The 16,405-nt window shown below is 37.3% G+C and overlaps 2 protein-coding genes across 4 annotated transcripts in view; one reads left to right on the forward strand and one right to left on the reverse strand.

Moving 5' to 3' along the window:
• zdhhc9 (zDHHC palmitoyltransferase 9) overlaps positions 1–3,392 on the forward strand; it is a 27,528-nt gene extending 24,136 nt beyond the window's left edge. The window contains exon 9 of one of the 2 annotated variants that reach the window (XM_086158200.1): positions 134–3,392. In XM_086158200.1, the coding sequence (XP_086014326.1) occupies positions 134–337 (204 nt within the window). In that variant the 3' untranslated portion in view covers positions 338–3,392. The remainder of the gene's footprint in view (positions 1–133) is intronic. The other variant, XM_086158201.1, reaches the window with a different exon arrangement.
• Positions 1,489–13,137, reverse strand: sash3 (SAM and SH3 domain containing 3). Of its 2 annotated transcripts, none has more exons than XM_086158203.1 (8): positions 12,858–13,137; positions 10,756–10,851; positions 9,487–9,621; positions 8,157–8,289; positions 7,852–8,003; positions 6,593–6,805; positions 5,855–5,963; positions 1,489–4,712 (listed from the first exon to the last, which is right to left on the reverse strand). In XM_086158203.1, exons 1-8 carry the CDS (start codon positions 12,912–12,914, stop codon positions 4,492–4,494), a joined length of 1,116 nt encoding a protein of 371 aa, XP_086014329.1. In that variant the 5' UTR covers positions 12,915–13,137; the 3' UTR covers positions 1,489–4,491. The 2 variants fall into 2 exon arrangements, with proteins under 2 accessions (XP_086014329.1, XP_086014328.1); XM_086158202.1 differs by having other exon boundaries at positions 5,855–5,999.
• Between the last annotated feature and the right edge of the window lie 3,268 nt (positions 13,138–16,405).

Genomic DNA, 16,405 nt, shown 5'->3' on the forward strand with positions numbered 1-16,405 from the left:
TGTACCTGCATGTCAGTATCGTCAACATATTTCTGTAAATTAATCAAACATTATCTATCTTGTCTCTAATGCTGTAACTAATGAGATGTGGTTGTCATGAATAGCTCTCACTGTCTATGTGTCTTTATTTCAGCATGCTGTGCTCTGCCTACAGAAAACCACGGCTCCCCTCATCCCAAATGAACACACACCCGAGGAAGCCAAACCCAGCATCACTGCTTCAGCAGAAAAGAGCTCCTCCCCCAAAGAGGAGCAGTCTCCTGTCACAAGTGTCCCGCCTCTGGCTTCCCCTGAGACGGACGCAGAGACATCCATCGTCAAGGACAAGACCCATTAGCTGCATGACGTTGTCCTGCTTGGCTAGGACCCAGAACATTAAGAATAAAAGTCAGATGAATGCGCAGGTTACTCAGTCAGTCTACGACTTTTGCCCCACATTCCACCAGAGGAGAGTTACTTCTCCTCTGCAGCTCCTCCTCTTTCCCTTTTTCCTCCCTTGTGGCTGCAGAGCTGTTTGAGTGACACATCCTCCTCTGGGAGAGGCACGATCTCATGGCAAGTCGGTTTCTTCCTCGGTCTCCTGAACAATGCATGGACAAGGCACCCTGGGGGAGAAGCTGCTGGTAGAACTCTCTAAGCTCCGCCTGCGGGCTTATTGTCAGTACTACTGTCTTCTTTATTTAAAACAGCATAATGACATTTATTGTGAGATGCCAGAAACCATATACTCATAGCAAGTGTCTGGCTTCTCAATGTATAAATCTTCAATCGGTACAGTCAGTTTTCAGTTGTGCACATACTGTATTACATGCCCTATGCAAGTCATGAATAGGCTGGACAAGAAGTGTTGAAAGCATGTGATGTCCGAACAGGGGAAGACATTCAAACCTGTAGCTGAGATTTTCTAAAGGCTCCTTCCAGACCAGTTCAGATCTATCTTGTACTCTGATGTTGCTGCATTCAGTATCTTGTTACGTGCATCCCTCAATTTTTAAAAAAACATTTTTTTTACTGATCTGATCCAAATCAGTAAGCCTGTTCTACCATTTTTATATCAAGGATGCATTGATGTCCACGCAATGAAACAAATGGTTTAAAATTTTTACTTTGCCATGGTCCCAGTGTGTGTATGTATGAAAGAGAGCGAACACTAACTTCTGATGGTCGTAGACACTAGTAGTAACAGTGCCTTATCAAATACCATGCAACCAACTGAGAACAGACGCCCTTCAAATTCAAGTACAGAAATAGTGTTCAGAGATGATTTCTACTCTGTGACATGCACATTAAGTCAAAGGGATTAAGACATTTTCTGAAGAATTGTTTGGATGTTTTCAGCGCTTATCAATGCTTTTATTCATTTTCTTGCAGAGGTTTATGTAAGATTTTTACTCCTCTCAGGCATAGCTGCCATTTGAATGAACATTTAGTCTGTATTTAAATGAAAGCTCATAAGACACTTAAATGTAAAGGTCCTTCTACTTTGTCTTTTTTTTTTTTTGAGCAATTATTTTAATTTGGATTATGAATTCTTTGTAAATTTATGTTTATTTTTGTGCAATTTGTTACAGTTTTTGCTAGTCAGCATTACTTTTTTCGCTGTTTTACATGCAGCTACATGCATATTTATGTAAGTGTCTTTACAAATCTAAAATTTTAAGATATTATTTGTTGAACAATAAGTTGAATACATGTTGAATATAGTTTGATTATACAGCAGATAATCTGTACTTTGAAAAGGTCATTCCCGCTGTTGTCCCTTGGGTCTTCCTGAACCAATGTAAACTACGCCTTTTTGTTAAAACACCTTTGAGTGTTAAGGATTGGACACACTCGGCACTGCTAAACCTCTTTAGATCATTAATTGTCTTATGAGTACAACTTGTGAGTATCAATCACTCTTTAACCCTCAGTAAGAAAAATAATCAAGCATGTACCCCAAAATGTATTTTCGGTCCTCTTCTTCAACAAACAAACCCTATATTTGATACCCATAAGGATGCTTTCATCGGTAAAATGTGTAATAATTTTGCCACTTTTGTTCCCTAGTTAATTACTTTTATTTTTTTCTTCTAGATTTCTTATTTTGGAAACACTGAATAAGAAGCAAAAATTGGAACAGAGCTATGGTTGAATTGTACAAACTTTAAATAGGTGGATGCTGTGAAAGTCATCTGACTGGTGAGAAGGAAAAATTCCAGCACTGGTTGTAGTTTCTTGACGTGCAGCCAGCAAACGCTTCCTCCTGAGACTCACGCTCGGGCTGATTGTTCCCAACGTCACTTCACCCCTGTCCTCCTTGGTTTAAAGAAAAAAAAAAAAAAGAGAAAAAAAAAACCCCACATATTCATTCTGTCTTCCCTGTGAGAGATATTCCATCACTGGCAGGATCATTATCGCTGGGAATTTTGCCAGAGGGAAAAAGACATTCACACGAAGCAAAGAACGAGAAAGACAAGCTGATTTTTTTAGTGTTTAAATAGTGTTAGCTGATAGCGAGAGTCTGTAATAGTGATTGTGTTTCATGCAAGACAGAGTTAGTGTTTGTGACATAATGCTTGTGTAGAAGTTCTAGTTAACGGTATCAGACTCTGCTGCCTTAGATGATTACACTCCAATCAATCACAAGTTCCCTTATCGCCGGAGGATTTTAACTTTAAAAAAATTACTGTCTTTTATGACTAGGTTGGAGAGAAAAAAAAGGAATGTGAATGGTTAACTTCTTGAAGCTGAATTTTTGGCAGCTGTGTGATGGTCATCATTGTAACATAATTTTGTGGAAATGTAATGAATTAAGACTGATCGAATGAAACCTCTGTGTTGCATTTCACTCCGGTGACACCTGGACAGTAGCGTGCCACTGTTTGTTTCCAGAAGGAGGCTCGAAAACACAGCCCTAAAATGATTCCTTTTAAGGAATAATAAAAACAAGCTGGCCAGTTCTTTTCGATGTTTTTTTGTTTTCATTTTAAGATGAATTAAGTAGTTGTGAAAAGTATTTGAGGACAGTGGTGGTGTGTACATGATCACTTTGCTCTGGCCAAAAAGAAAGAATGTATGTACTGATGATATTTTGTAAAAGAAGGGATGTTTGTGTTGAATTTCTATGACACACAATCAAGCAGTTTTGAGTTTGCAGCTCTGTGTTTGACCTGGGGACTTTGGAGCTTCCCCAGGTGAGCTCTTGTGTAATAAAAATGCCATGATCTTGTCAAATCTGAAATGCTTACATGATGTATACAGATCCAATATATGTTCATTGATGTAATTCTTTATTTATGTTCACTTTGTTTGGTATTAACACTGTGACAACATGTATTTCATTCCATATACTCCACTTCTTTTTACATGATCATTATGTCTGGTAAATAAACAATATTGTCTTATTATCATTTGGTTTCTAAATTGTTTTCTATAAGTCTTATCACATGAAGAAGGTTCATTTATTATTATTATTACACACTAAGTACAGAATTTGTGGGTGTGGATTTATACCTATATTGTCATTTTCACCAGAATTCATTTTACTTGCTAGTAATGGGTGAATAAATTAATTTGGAATTGACTATAATTTCAAAATAATTTGAAATATACATTACATGAAAAAGTGATTTTGAAAAACGTTTCAATGGATTTTGGTGAACAGGAATAAATGAGTTGACTTTCTTATTAACCTTTATTATCTCATTATTTTCTGACAATGAAAAGTGATCAAGTAGGAAAATGACAAAAGTACCTTTGGTGTACTAGACATGGAAATATCTGTGAGTCACTGATTCCTTGGGGTTTGCTTAACAACATCATCAGTAGGGATACTCAGACACCGTTTTTATGCAAGTTCCTAAATTTAACTACCTTTTTTAATGTATGTTACATATGATGTAGGGAAACGTTAAACAAAAAATGCCGTGTAGAATGCTTCTTTCAACACAGGAATACAAGTTCATCGGGTTGATATTTATTTTCATTTTTCTAAACAGATGCTAACATCTGAGTCTGATCTTATAATGGTCACTGATATTTGCAATTATTATAAAAAAAAAAGAAAAGAAAACAAGGCAGATATTTACAGTTGCTGTATAACTTATTTACATGGCAGTCACTGCAACATATCTCATAGTACACAGTGAACTACCCTCCAGGGAGCAACTCAAGTTCCCTCAATAGTATGTGATCAAACTACATTCGTATGAAAGGAAAATAGTTTTAATGTAAAAGCTAAGCTGTGAAAACAGCTTGGATCAATATGACAATCTCTGGAAAGGAAATAACAGTGAACATGTTGGACATTCTGTTTGTCAAGCTGAGACAGATTAATTTGCTCAACAGTGAAAAAAAAAGAACGGAAGCGGGAATCATCTGACTTTTCTTTCATCAGACAATTCTAAAGTTGTCTTTACTAACGGCACTGAGTTTTGATCCACAGACTCCCAGAAACTGTAAGACTAGTTTGAGTTTATCATTCCTTTTTTGTGTGTGTAGGTGAACGTCTCATGACCCTTCGTCCACTCGGAGCTCCTGCAGCTGCTCCTGAACACTCTCAACCTGCTGTTCCACCTCATCCTTTTCCTCCTCCACGTCTTCCTGCAGCTTGACCTCAATCATTGACCCCCCTCGTCCCTCCAGGTTCTCCGAACCCTCAAAGCAGCCCGAGTCTCTTGGCTCACTGGCCTCAGATCCGTCCCAATCTGGGGCCTCAGACTCCTCTTCAGCTGTTTTCAGAAGAAAAGTGTTTTGAGTCACACTGTGAACCATGAGAGTTTGACAATACACACATGCACTGATCGTGTAAGTAAATATTCTCTGTGGGTTTCTCATGATTCATCATCCCGTTGAACATTGCAACTGTGAGTGACCGCGTATTGTTAAATTATCTTTGTTAAATGTACATTTGTATTGTAGGGGGACAGCTTATTGAAATGTCATAAACGTATCCCCTCAAATAACCCCTCAATCAAATCAATAAAATGGATCAAAATTAAATGGAAAATATATATATATATATATATATATATATATATGTGTGTGTGTGTGTCTGTGTGTATACACACATAAAGCTTGCCATACACCGGCAGAACGACAGAATCATACCCACACACACACACACGCACACGCACGCACACACACACACACACACACACATCATCTGTTTGTATGGTTTTCTTGACAGTCATATTTTGTTTTAATAAATAACACTTGCTTAACAGGTTGACTGGTATCTGTTCCACCCCCCTCCCCCGAAACACACATGCACAAGTAGACGGACTTGTTGGTTCAGAGGACTAACATTTCAGTTGCAGGAAAAGGTGAGTGTACCTTGAATTTTTTTACGTTTAATTCCAGAATAAATGCTCAATTGTTCTAAATGGGGTTAATTTAAGAAAATAAACCATTGCATGATGGTTTTACATGGCCAACTAAGTCTACTGTACTGGCCAACTAATCATACTGTATACCAGGGCGTCAGATTTTTCAGCTCATCTCTCCTGCAGGTGATTCATTTATCATGCTTTTTTTTTACATTTTTAAGTATTATTTTGTGTGCAGAATTTGAATGATACTTAATAAATCAAGACAATAAATAAAATGTGTGAAATAATCAATTCTTAATGGAGATGAACTCACAAAGAAGCAAAAGAATAAAACTACTGACTTTGTAAAAACTGTAACAGAGCTCTGCAATGCAACTAATCATGTAGCTGAGGCTGAAAAGGAGTCAAAGCTATGGGTACATATTTAATAATCTTGAACCCCTGAAAGCATTATCTTCATGAACTTTAATTATGTATTCTCAAAATTTGCTAATTTAGAAATTATGCTTTTGAATCAAATCAAATCGTGTTCATAAACATACAGTCTTTCAGCAGTTTGGCGGTGTTTAGGATCTTGGAGCGCTGATCTGGGTCGGTGATATTCAGCTCATTGAGGTGAGACTCAGTCAAGCTAATGAAGTCCTCGAAGCTCTGGAAACCATGCATGGAGAGCAGAGAGCTGAGCTCCTAGAGCAACAAAGAGAAATGGTAAAAAATATATATTCACATTGAAAATGTGATACATTATTTAACTGCATCCTGCATTCAAACATGCCCAGTTAAAAAGAAAAAAAAAAATTCATATATTCATATAGTGGATATGTGTATATATGTATGGATAGATAAAGATACAGATTCTCACTTGTTTATTTACAAAACTATTGGCCATCAAAAAATCAGCAGGAAGCTAAACGAATGTCAGAAAAGCAAATATATGAGCAAAATATACTCAGTTAAAAAAATAAAGTAATAACATAAGTAACGAAAAACAAAATCATCAGTGACATGCTTAGTCAGACTTGATGTGTTCAGATGCTTTCGAGGATCATTTTCTACTACCATTATGAAACAGTTTGTTAAAACTTTGATCAAATTAATCTATTTGTCAAACTACTACTGGTGATGTGGACACAGTAGTTTAACTCCAGCTTTCCATAGTCAAGCAGAAGCTGTGATATGAATCAATGCAGAAAATGAACCGTTTACATATCTGGAAATGAATTTTCCCTCTCTAAGCAGAAATTTGAAATTGATCCATCTGGGATTTGGCTTTGTCTCACCGCCAGGCCGATACTATCCAGCACCTCCTCCAGGGTTTTTGGTTTGGATTGATCTCCGCTGACTCTGCTGCTGTATCGCCGCCTCCTGGATGGCATGCTTTCGTCTGGTAGCAGGTTGACGTAAATGAACTTAAAGGAGCCCACCTTGTTGTTGAGCTTCCCAGTCCAAGTGCCCACAGGGGGCTTCTCAATGATATGGATGATGTCACCTTTCTGCAGTGGAGAGGACAGTTGAAGAGGTTTGCCAGTCTCTAAACACATTCTCAAAGAGACATATTATAACTGATGCTTTTACAGAAGATTTGTTATGGTTGTCATTCCGTCATTTAATAATATCTGTTGAAATTGAAATAATATTGTTTTAAAGATCCCTTCCACATTGTGATTAATACATACAAAAATGTTGAAATAAATCATAAATGTGCAAGTTTGATTTTCCAGGTAAAATATATAATTGAAAATTCAAAAAAAATTATTAAAAGTCAAGTTTGTCTTTTTCATTTTCATTTTTTAACTGCATTTTTGCCCTTTATCTTTTATTTGCTTTTTTGACACTGACTTTTCAGAAGATATACTGAATATATACCTATGTATGATAAAGCATGATAAATTTGGACATCTGCAAGACACTTCTAATGGAAATACAGAGATAGAAAAGTAGATGGAAAGTAGAATATGAATAATCTGCTAAATGAAAGAGTATTTTTATAAAATGCCACACACTTATTTTACTATGTGGACTTGACGTGTGGATTAACCACCTTTAATACTGAAATTAAAGGCTTCTAATGTCAGAGTGAAGAGTGAAAATTAAACTTTTCAGTCGGTTGAGGTAAGGAAAATAATACAAAACTAAATGATATATTTTTTTCTCTTTTGAAAACATTCCCACAGGGAAAAGAGGAATGGGAACAAATAGCTCAATAACCGAAGAAAATTTGACATTAATACAATTTGTGAAAAAAATATTTGAAATGTTTTACACCTAATAGTATTCTTAATTTCAATATCTTTTATGAATCCAATTTGATCCTTTCACCACTTGAAAAAGGCACAGTTATCACTTGTTGACACAAAAGAGGGGAAGTAACAAACAGAATTTCCCAAAATAGCTGGAGTACACCACACAATGTCTTTTATTGCCTTTTAAAATTTCACTTCTCTCATAAACCTATTATATAATTCACATAGAAGACATGAAATAAGTCAGTTGGGAAGGAATCGGGCAGTCTAAAGACGGATGGTGGTCTGATACTTACTTGGAGTTTTAATGACTCCACATCATATGGACTGGGAGTGAAGTCAGTGTGGACCAGAGCGCAACCACAGAAAGGTCCGTTGTAGGAATTTTCCTCCAGCCTCATGCTGTCCCTTTGGCTGTATCCACTGTCCAGGCTCTGTCTGTCACTGCCTGGGGTCAACACACAGTCAGCTCAGCTCATATGTCTTCTGGCCTTCTAACAAACACATGTGAATGTGTGTGTGTGTGTGTGTGTGTGTGTGTGTGTGTGTGTGTGTGCGTGTGTGTGTGCGTGTGTGTGCGTGTGTGTGTGTGAGGACTTACTGGACAGCTGTTGGCGAGTCAGACTGGACGTGGCTTCCTCTGAGCCGGAGGAACACACCGATGTTCTCTGTCCTCCATTGAGGTCTGGGAGCCAGTCGGAGGGGATGGGGGACAGCTCCTCGCTGCTATCCCCCTGCAGAAAAACAAAACACACTTGTTCAACAGTTCATCCTGATCTAGTTCTGGCCAAGTGGAAATTAAGCAAGACATCATAATACAGATGGCTCCCTCGCATGAGTCAAGATAAGGAAAAGTCGAATCACAATCATTAAGTTTGTGTTTGTTAAATTTCTAAATGTGTGGAAATTGACAATGGATTTGAATTTATTAGCAAAACACAATTTAAGCGGAATATTCTAAATGAAATGTTTAGCATTAGACATCAAGATATTGCCATTTTTTCACATGATGTCACATCCATCATTTTACCAAATATCAGTATTATACATTGTTGTTGGCCAGGGAATTGGCATATAATAAAATTATCATTTTACACTTTTGTCCACTTTTGTCCAAAATTGTGTGACTACTTATATTGGTCAAGTTTCTATTGTTAAAGGCTAATAGTTAAAAAGTGTTTTGAGCAAAATGAACCTGCAAACCAGAACAATGAAACCACAAGTCATTTGAATTCCAAGCCACATAAGCAACTCATGATCAAAAACTCAAGGCAAGAAATTATAGCATATACATTATTTTTAGACCCTGGTATTTTCAGTTATGATCTACTTTTTATTTCTTAATTTTTATGAATTGCTTGTATGTGAGTGCGCAGATGAACCACAGATAATTTTTCACATTTTTTTCTGTGGTCTATGGCATGTCAGAAAGGAGTAAGTAACTTTTCTGGTTGAATGTAGAGCTCTAATAGTTGATATGGGGACATGCACAGCATAGCAGACAAGGACTGTTGTGTAAGGCAGCATCAGTATCATTGAGATGCATTTAATTGAGGGAGCTGTTGTGAAGGAAATACAAAAGTATTTCCCCTTGTTTTCTTATCCCTCGTCTTTCCTGTAGATAATGAATACATTGTTGTCTCTTTTGTACTGATTCGTCTGCACTATTTCATCCTCTTTGTATCACGGATTTCCTAGATCATGAATTTATCAAAGGTACCGCAATAAAATGCCACAGTATATGAGTTAACACACTAGATGGAGACAAATTCAATCTTTGTGCTTCAGCAATCACTTTTGCAGATGCACATGAGGCCAGAATTTTTTTTGTCATCATCAGCGTGGCAATGTGTTCATTTGAGGTTGTCATATACATTCATTATCAGTTTTGAAATGCTGTAATATTCCAATCTTTTAGTTGCAGTCTTTACCCTTTCCTCTGCCAGTGCTTTCTGCACCATCTTGGATGTTTTACGGGTCATGGTACGTGAAATGACGTTACGCCATTTCTTGCTCAGCTTGTTACCGCTTTTCACTGCTTCTTCCTCAGTTTCAGTCTCTGCCACCTGAGAGGAAATTTTCATAGTTAACTTTTGACAAGATACTATCAGATCAACTCATGTGGAATTTGTATTGAAATTCATGTTATTGACATATATAGGGCCACAGTTCGCCTTTTTGCAAAATAGATTTCTGTATTCTGTATTAATTTCACTTCTAAATACTAGTAAGTAACCTGGACTAAGGATGGCTTGGTAATTTAATCAGTTTTTCAGTTGCAATAGGTTATTTTGCACCTTCAAATCAAAGACAAAAGTATGAAATAAAATCACAAAATATATTATTCATTAATAGGTAGAATAATAATATCCACCATTTATCATCTTTCTTAGTCGTTTGTAAAAAAACAAAAATATTCATGATTTACAAGGGCGCTGGATCGTCCCTAAGATATTTGTGATGAAGAAGTACACTGAATAGTACACTCACTATATTACCAAATAAAAAAACTTTACATTGATTTAATTGTATTTATGGGTGCAAATACACAAAAACAGTAGCCAGTATACAATATCAGTATACTGTATTCAGCTGTAGCCAGTGATTTATTAACTCTGCATTTTTGGTCAGGACAACCAGATTTCTCATAAAGTTTTCTTCTGTGCCTACAATTATGTTGTTTAGAACACACATTTTTTGTATTATAATGATCCTGCAACATGATCGTGACTGAGGAGTGAAAAAGGAAATGTGAATATGATTCATTTAACTGAAAAAGCTCTGAGGCTGAAACATCAGGTTGCATGCTAGTTGCTTGTCTGTTAAACAAAGTAGCTCTCTGCTTGAGTGAGTCACATCAAGACACCCTGTCTTTCTTTCTTCTTCGTCTTCAGTCTCTCATTTTTCTTTGTTTTAAATTCCACTGAAAGCCACACACTGTTATGGGGAAGTTATTTAAGTTCTGTGACTGTTTTGTTTTTTGCATATGGATTATGTAGAATGTCAGAGTAGGAACATCTGTACTTCTGGCCTTTGCTTCCTGCATGAAAGCTGCATTTAATGGTAATACAAGAATGAATTAGGAACATGAGGCTCATTTAACAGTAGGAACTTTGATAATTTTATGCTTCAATCTTATTAAAGTTATATATTGTATGTGCAATTTTCTTTTTGTTTAGGATTTAGTGAGTCAAACTTACTGTCTCCTCCAAGGAAAGATCCCTCTCTAAAACACCAGGTGAGGTGGGTTTGTGCTTCATGAAGTCCTTGAAGCTGCTGGACCTCTGCAGGCTAAGCTGTAAAACATGCAATTTGTTAGAATTGCAACAAGATCTTACAACAGCAAAATGGCAATTTGATCTCAAAACATTACATCGGAGAAGCATCCCCAGAAAAATCCCCAGGATGTACTTTGTTGATTTCAGTGCATCACAGATTGTTATGATCGCAGATATGAGCAACAATTTTAATCTACATAAATGTAAATACTTTTTTTCATCTTTTATGGTACTAGCCTGCTATCTGGAAAAGATGTCTGAAAGATAAAGAGACGAAAAAGGTCATCGCCTTTGCTGCCATTTCATGTTGGTCTATGTTTGTATTTTTAGGAAATGTAAGACGGACTAAAAGATCAGACAGGCTGCTAAACTTACCAATAGTATCATCTGTGCAACAACAGACTTAACATATTACATATGTACATTTACATTCCATTTTTTGCTGCTTATGAGACTCATCTGCTCATACTTATGAGTACAATGCTTTCATTTGATTTTTTTTTTAAAACACTTCGTTCTTGAATTAATAAAAATAATTATAAAAAATGATATAAAGGACATAAGAAATATAACCTTCCTCTTCTTTCTGCTTCACTCCCCCTCCCCATTTTTTTTTTTAATTAATGCACGGCTTTATAGATTTGAAAAAGCCGAATAAATACTGTCTTCATCTTCAATACAGAACAAAAACAATCAACATTTGCAGTTATCTATCAACATGCAAACACAGGCATCCCTCAAAACAATAAAGCAACAAGAGGAAGCACAGGAGAAAAACAACCATAAGTTGCGGATGGAAAATAGGTGAATCCAGTATATCCAACTGCTTAATACCAGCTCATTATTCAAGATTAATTTACTTTAAGGTAACATGGAAAACCTTCTATTACTTTGCATGATTTGCACAACTTGATTCTTGCTGCACTGCGGTTTAAAACTAGAGGTAGCAACCTTATCTGACTGAAGCACATCTGTTTTAGTTTCTTGCCAAAACCACAGGAAACCAGCACAGGTTGAGCAACTGCTGGCAGCCAGTCATTGCAAAGATATCGTCACAGGGCCGTAGATACTGATGGTCTATGTAACTACCAGTACATGGTGGCAAGGCAATTGGCATCCCATAAACCTCTCTATGTTTCATCAGCAGATCTTGCGGAAGACTTCAGCTGTATCAGACTGCACGTTTAGCTATCAAGTTGAAGCTCTTCCCTGGGACTTATAAAGCCTTAACTGTAGTTCTTTAAAAGTAAAACTTTTTTTGTCTCTGTGATAAAAACCTGCCAAACTCTGATGACTAATTGCAGCCACATCAAAAATTCAGAGCACTTTTGTTAATCAGAGATCGATCACTTCCACATGTAATTACATTTAATGAGAAGACATTTAACCATTTGTGTATTTATCTTATTTGCATTGTAGCTTTGTACTGAAATGTCTGTTTCTTTTAGACAATATTGAATTAATTAGTGACCTCTGTTATATGATTTATGAAAAAAAGAACATAAGGCTTTCAGACTCATGAGTCCTCTGATAGATGAGCCTCGCAAGCAGTGACTTGTGTCATGGAACAATTGTATTCTAAGCTTCTTATTGCCACTGAAAATTACATGTTAGAAGATGTTTGCAGGGAGACACGAGGTTTGTTATGATGAGGCGTGAATTAAACTTCAGGAGTAGTGACTTGGATGGAAAAAAACACCACCGGTGATGAGCGTAGGAGGTTCGTGCTTCTGGCGACAGAAGAAGCCACAACCTGCTCTGACTCAAACCGACGATGAATCACCCAGGAGAGGAACTTTTCTGGCTTTAGCTCATTTTTAAAGCGGATTCGTAAAAATTGCATCGTTCAAGAGTGTCAGATGTGTACTTAAGTTTGTCAGTCAACAAGTAAACATGCTCTATAAATGAAATAGTGTTAATCAACTTCACAATCACACTTTTTTTTGGACATTTATACTGTAAATGTTCTCTATGTGCAAAGTCACTTTACTATATCTTAAAACACACGCATAAGGAACGCTCACCTTCTTCTTCTGCACTTGCTCCTTCTCTGAGGCATTTGAGGGCCTTCGCCTCAACATTTTCTTCTTTTCTTTTGAGAAAGCAGTTGAGACGGTTTCTGATTCTGTCTCGTCACTGCCAAAGCTGTGGGAATAAAAACAGAGAAGGTAGAGCTGCACACTCTGCTGCCGCAGAATGAAGTGCAGAGGGTAAGAGGAAGTCACATGGTACACCGAGGAAGAAAACCCTGTGTTTGGTGTTCTGGCTTACATACTCCTCTACGTTTGGATACTTGTTTTTTTTCTCATGAAAGCTTCTGTTTTGCAACCCTTTTCCCATTAAACAACATCAACTTTTTCTCAGTGTTGAAATGCTAGCATTTTTTTTTCTGGTTTCTGATTCTTCACTCTGCTTTAGATCCACTCCAGTGATCACACTTAGTCTACGTCAAGCGTGGAAGTATGAGGCGTGTAATAATTCGGAAACAATTCTGTAGCTGTTTGATAGATGTGAGCTTGAGTCCAGACATTGGTTTGTAGTTTAAATGGACTACTCTGCCAGACAGATGCTGACTCTGTAAAACTCAACTGAAACAGACAATTAAGACAAAAAGTACTCGTGTGGATTCTCAGCAGTAAAAGCAGAGAGGGAACTAAATGTAAGCCATGTTTAGCTTGTTATTTTGGTGTTGTTGCAAACCACATGATACAAAGATGCTCTATTTTAACTTCCTGTCACTCCACTGATGGTGAGGTTGTCAGAAAGATTCTACATTTTTCTCAGTAGACCTGATCAATGAGTGAACGACTCAAGTCAGAATACTTCATTGTGATTTAAAATCATGCATTTCCAAATTGACATTAAGAATCACTTAGTGTTAACTAATGCATGTACTGCAGTGCCATTTGGGTGTGTGTAATGCCATAAAAAGATTCAATAAATGAAAGATAAAATTAATAAACTAAAGCTGGCAAAAATATTTCTTCTCTGAAGTAAATACCTGTTTCTTAAATTAGACTTCCACTGTTGAAAAACTGGTAGTTTGATCGTATTTTTTTCCTGATGACATAAAAGACCAAAATTGAATACTAATGCCAAAACAAAAACACACAGCAGCAAAAACACTCATATGTATTTTTCTTCACCATAAAGCTGTTCACCAAATGGAACTGCTAGACCATGTCCTGTATAAGAATCATTGAAAGTGAATTTTTTTGTAGAAAGCCTTGATGCAAACATAACATTTTCACACCTCTATGATGCGCTGACAGAATTAATACAAAATAACTGGGTGTGAAAAGAAGTGAAGTTTAACATTGATGTGGTTCGAGTTTGTTTGCAGGTCTGAGCACAGGGAAAGTGAAAATGTGAATAGCTGTAAAAGTACATTGAAATTTCAAGTCGACAATTAACCCAAGTGAAATGGTGATGTTTATATTCTAACTTGTCAAAACAACATATACACAGGTGAAAGTAGCAAGTGGAAGTAAAATCCTGTACACAGTTGTTGCATTTATTTTGTCTGAGCATATGGGTTAATGTGACCATTCATAAACTAACACTATTACTAGTTAGGGCCTATGTGTTCACCATTTTTACCTATTTGACAGGTGGTCCTTGGAAAGTGCTTACCCCAGAGATTTTGAATAATATAATGCTCATAAATCTGATATATTCAGTGCTTTTTGGGTCATTCAAAGATTCTTTGCAGCATAATAGATACAAATTGAAAAAAGAAGAAGTATAAATGACTTTTTGAGCTGGGGGGAAAGCCATTGTGAAGAGATAGGTTGTCAGTAGTGCTTTGAAGATAGGTAATGAGTTCGATTTCCTGATGTGTGACGGCAGGGAATTTCAGCAGGTAGGGGCAGCTGAGGCGAGGGCTCGGCCCTTACAGTTTTTCTGCTTAATTCTGTTGATGGGGGTCAAGAGGTTGGAGTTGGCAGATTGAAGACAACGGGAGGGGGAAGGGGGAATGAGAAGGTCAGGTGGGCAGGAGGGGGCAAGGTTATTGAGGGCTCTGTACATGAGAAGGATGAGTTTGTACACTGGATGATACTGGGCAGTGAGCTAGTGGAGTTGTTGGAGGATGGTAAAGAGGGGATTGTGGTGCTTTGAGTAACTGGGGAGCTGAGTTCTGTGTGCATTGTAGTTTTTGTAGATTAGTTGAGGGAAGGCAATACAGGATGTTTGTGAAAGTAGTCAAGTTTCAAGGCTTTGAAGGCTTGAAAGAGTTTTACTGTGTTAGAATGGCAAAGAGGGGTGCAAAAAAGGAGGTCAAAAAATGAAATCCTGGTGATATTATTGATATGGGATTTGAAGGAGAGGGCGGAGTCAGTTATGTTGCCAAGTTTGTGTGTTTTGTCCAACTATGAGGAAGGAGAAGTCTTTGGTACAGGGTAGAAGTCATGTTTGGTGGGGAGTTTTGTTTTGTTGTTTATTCATACTTTTTCTGCAACTGAGAGACTTTCATCTGATAGGCTTTTTTAGACTGTTTTGCAGCATCTGCTGTGACTAAACGAGACGATTTTGAACAACAAACTTTGTTGCATGTGCTGCGGACATAGTCTGTTATTAGGTCCGTGGGGGCAGATTTATTTAAATGGTGTCTGTGTTTCCATTTTTCCTCCCATCTGATGTATCTTTGCTTCTCACCCAACCCAACAGTGTCCCTGATCAGGCTGTCTTCTTCAGAAAGTGTGATCATCAGCTCAGTTCTCCCAGTCTTTGGTATTGTTGTTAATGGCTCTGAGGTCTTACTTGCAGATGTCCTTGTAGCAAAGAGATGGTCTGCCTGTAGGTCTAGAACCAGTGGTGAGTGATCCAGACCACGCATTTTTTGGGTTGCGCCCCTCTAACATGCATCTGATGAACTTAGGCGGTGCTATGATAGCATTGCAAACATGCTAGGCAACATTTCTCAAGTGACTGTCAAGACAAGATCATATCTATCATAGATCTCTTGGCCCTAATTTCACACTGTGCTCACAGGCAGACACGGTCAGCTAAAAGCCGCAGCTCGCCTAGGATTACTAAGGCAAAAGCCTTGCCCCCTTCTCCAGTTTTTATTTGTTCAGGATAATAAATGTGCATCCCAAATGTCATAGGGTATGGCTCCTTCCAGGACTGCAGCAGGAGGTTGTATTCAAGGACACAAGCAAAGGACTCATTGGCCTAATGCAGTTCATTCTTGGTAAGTGGATTTCATGGTAGGGAGGCTACTGTCAGAGGCAGTATGCAGGTCCTCACAGAAATGAAGCCAGTTGGTGTTCGGTCTCAGCCCTGACTTTCCTTAGCTTATGGGGTATAGATGATGAATGAATGGATAAAATGAATGGATTAAAATCAGTAGTATTATACTTTATCCTTCTGGCCACGAAAGTCTTCTGGGTAGTTTAATCTGTGGAATCAAAATTTTTCAACATGTGTTTTTTTTGCTTTCTGTGAAAAATCTTAATTTGAATGACTCAATTTTATGCTAAAGATAGGAAATAGAGTGGAAAATATTTGAAAAAAAAAAGATCTTCAGTAATGCTCTTAATCATAATCAATATCATTGGATCCAATTATT

The sequence above is a fragment of the Fistularia commersonii genome, chromosome 13, assembly GCF_037954325.1.
Source record: "Fistularia commersonii isolate RoL2024-O1a breed Wild chromosome 13, RoL_Fcom_v1.0, whole genome shotgun sequence".
In the NCBI taxonomy this organism is placed as follows: Eukaryota; Metazoa; Chordata; class Actinopteri; order Syngnathiformes; family Fistulariidae; genus Fistularia; species Fistularia commersonii.

Bases quoted from the DNA above. Each gene is read 5' to 3' on its own strand.
- sash3 (XM_086158202.1), bottom strand. From the start codon at position 12,914: ATGTTGAGGCGAAGGCCCTCAAATGCCTCAGAGAAGGAGCAAGTGCAG. The intron at 8,004-8,156 runs GTAAGTCCTCAC...TGTTGACCCCAG, and splicing joins GACTCGCCAACAGCTGTCCA to GCAGTGACAGACAGAGCCTG. The intron at 6,000-6,592 runs GTGAGACAAAGC...TTGTTGCTCTAG, and splicing joins TGGATAGTATCGGCCTGGCG to GAGCTCAGCTCTCTGCTCTC.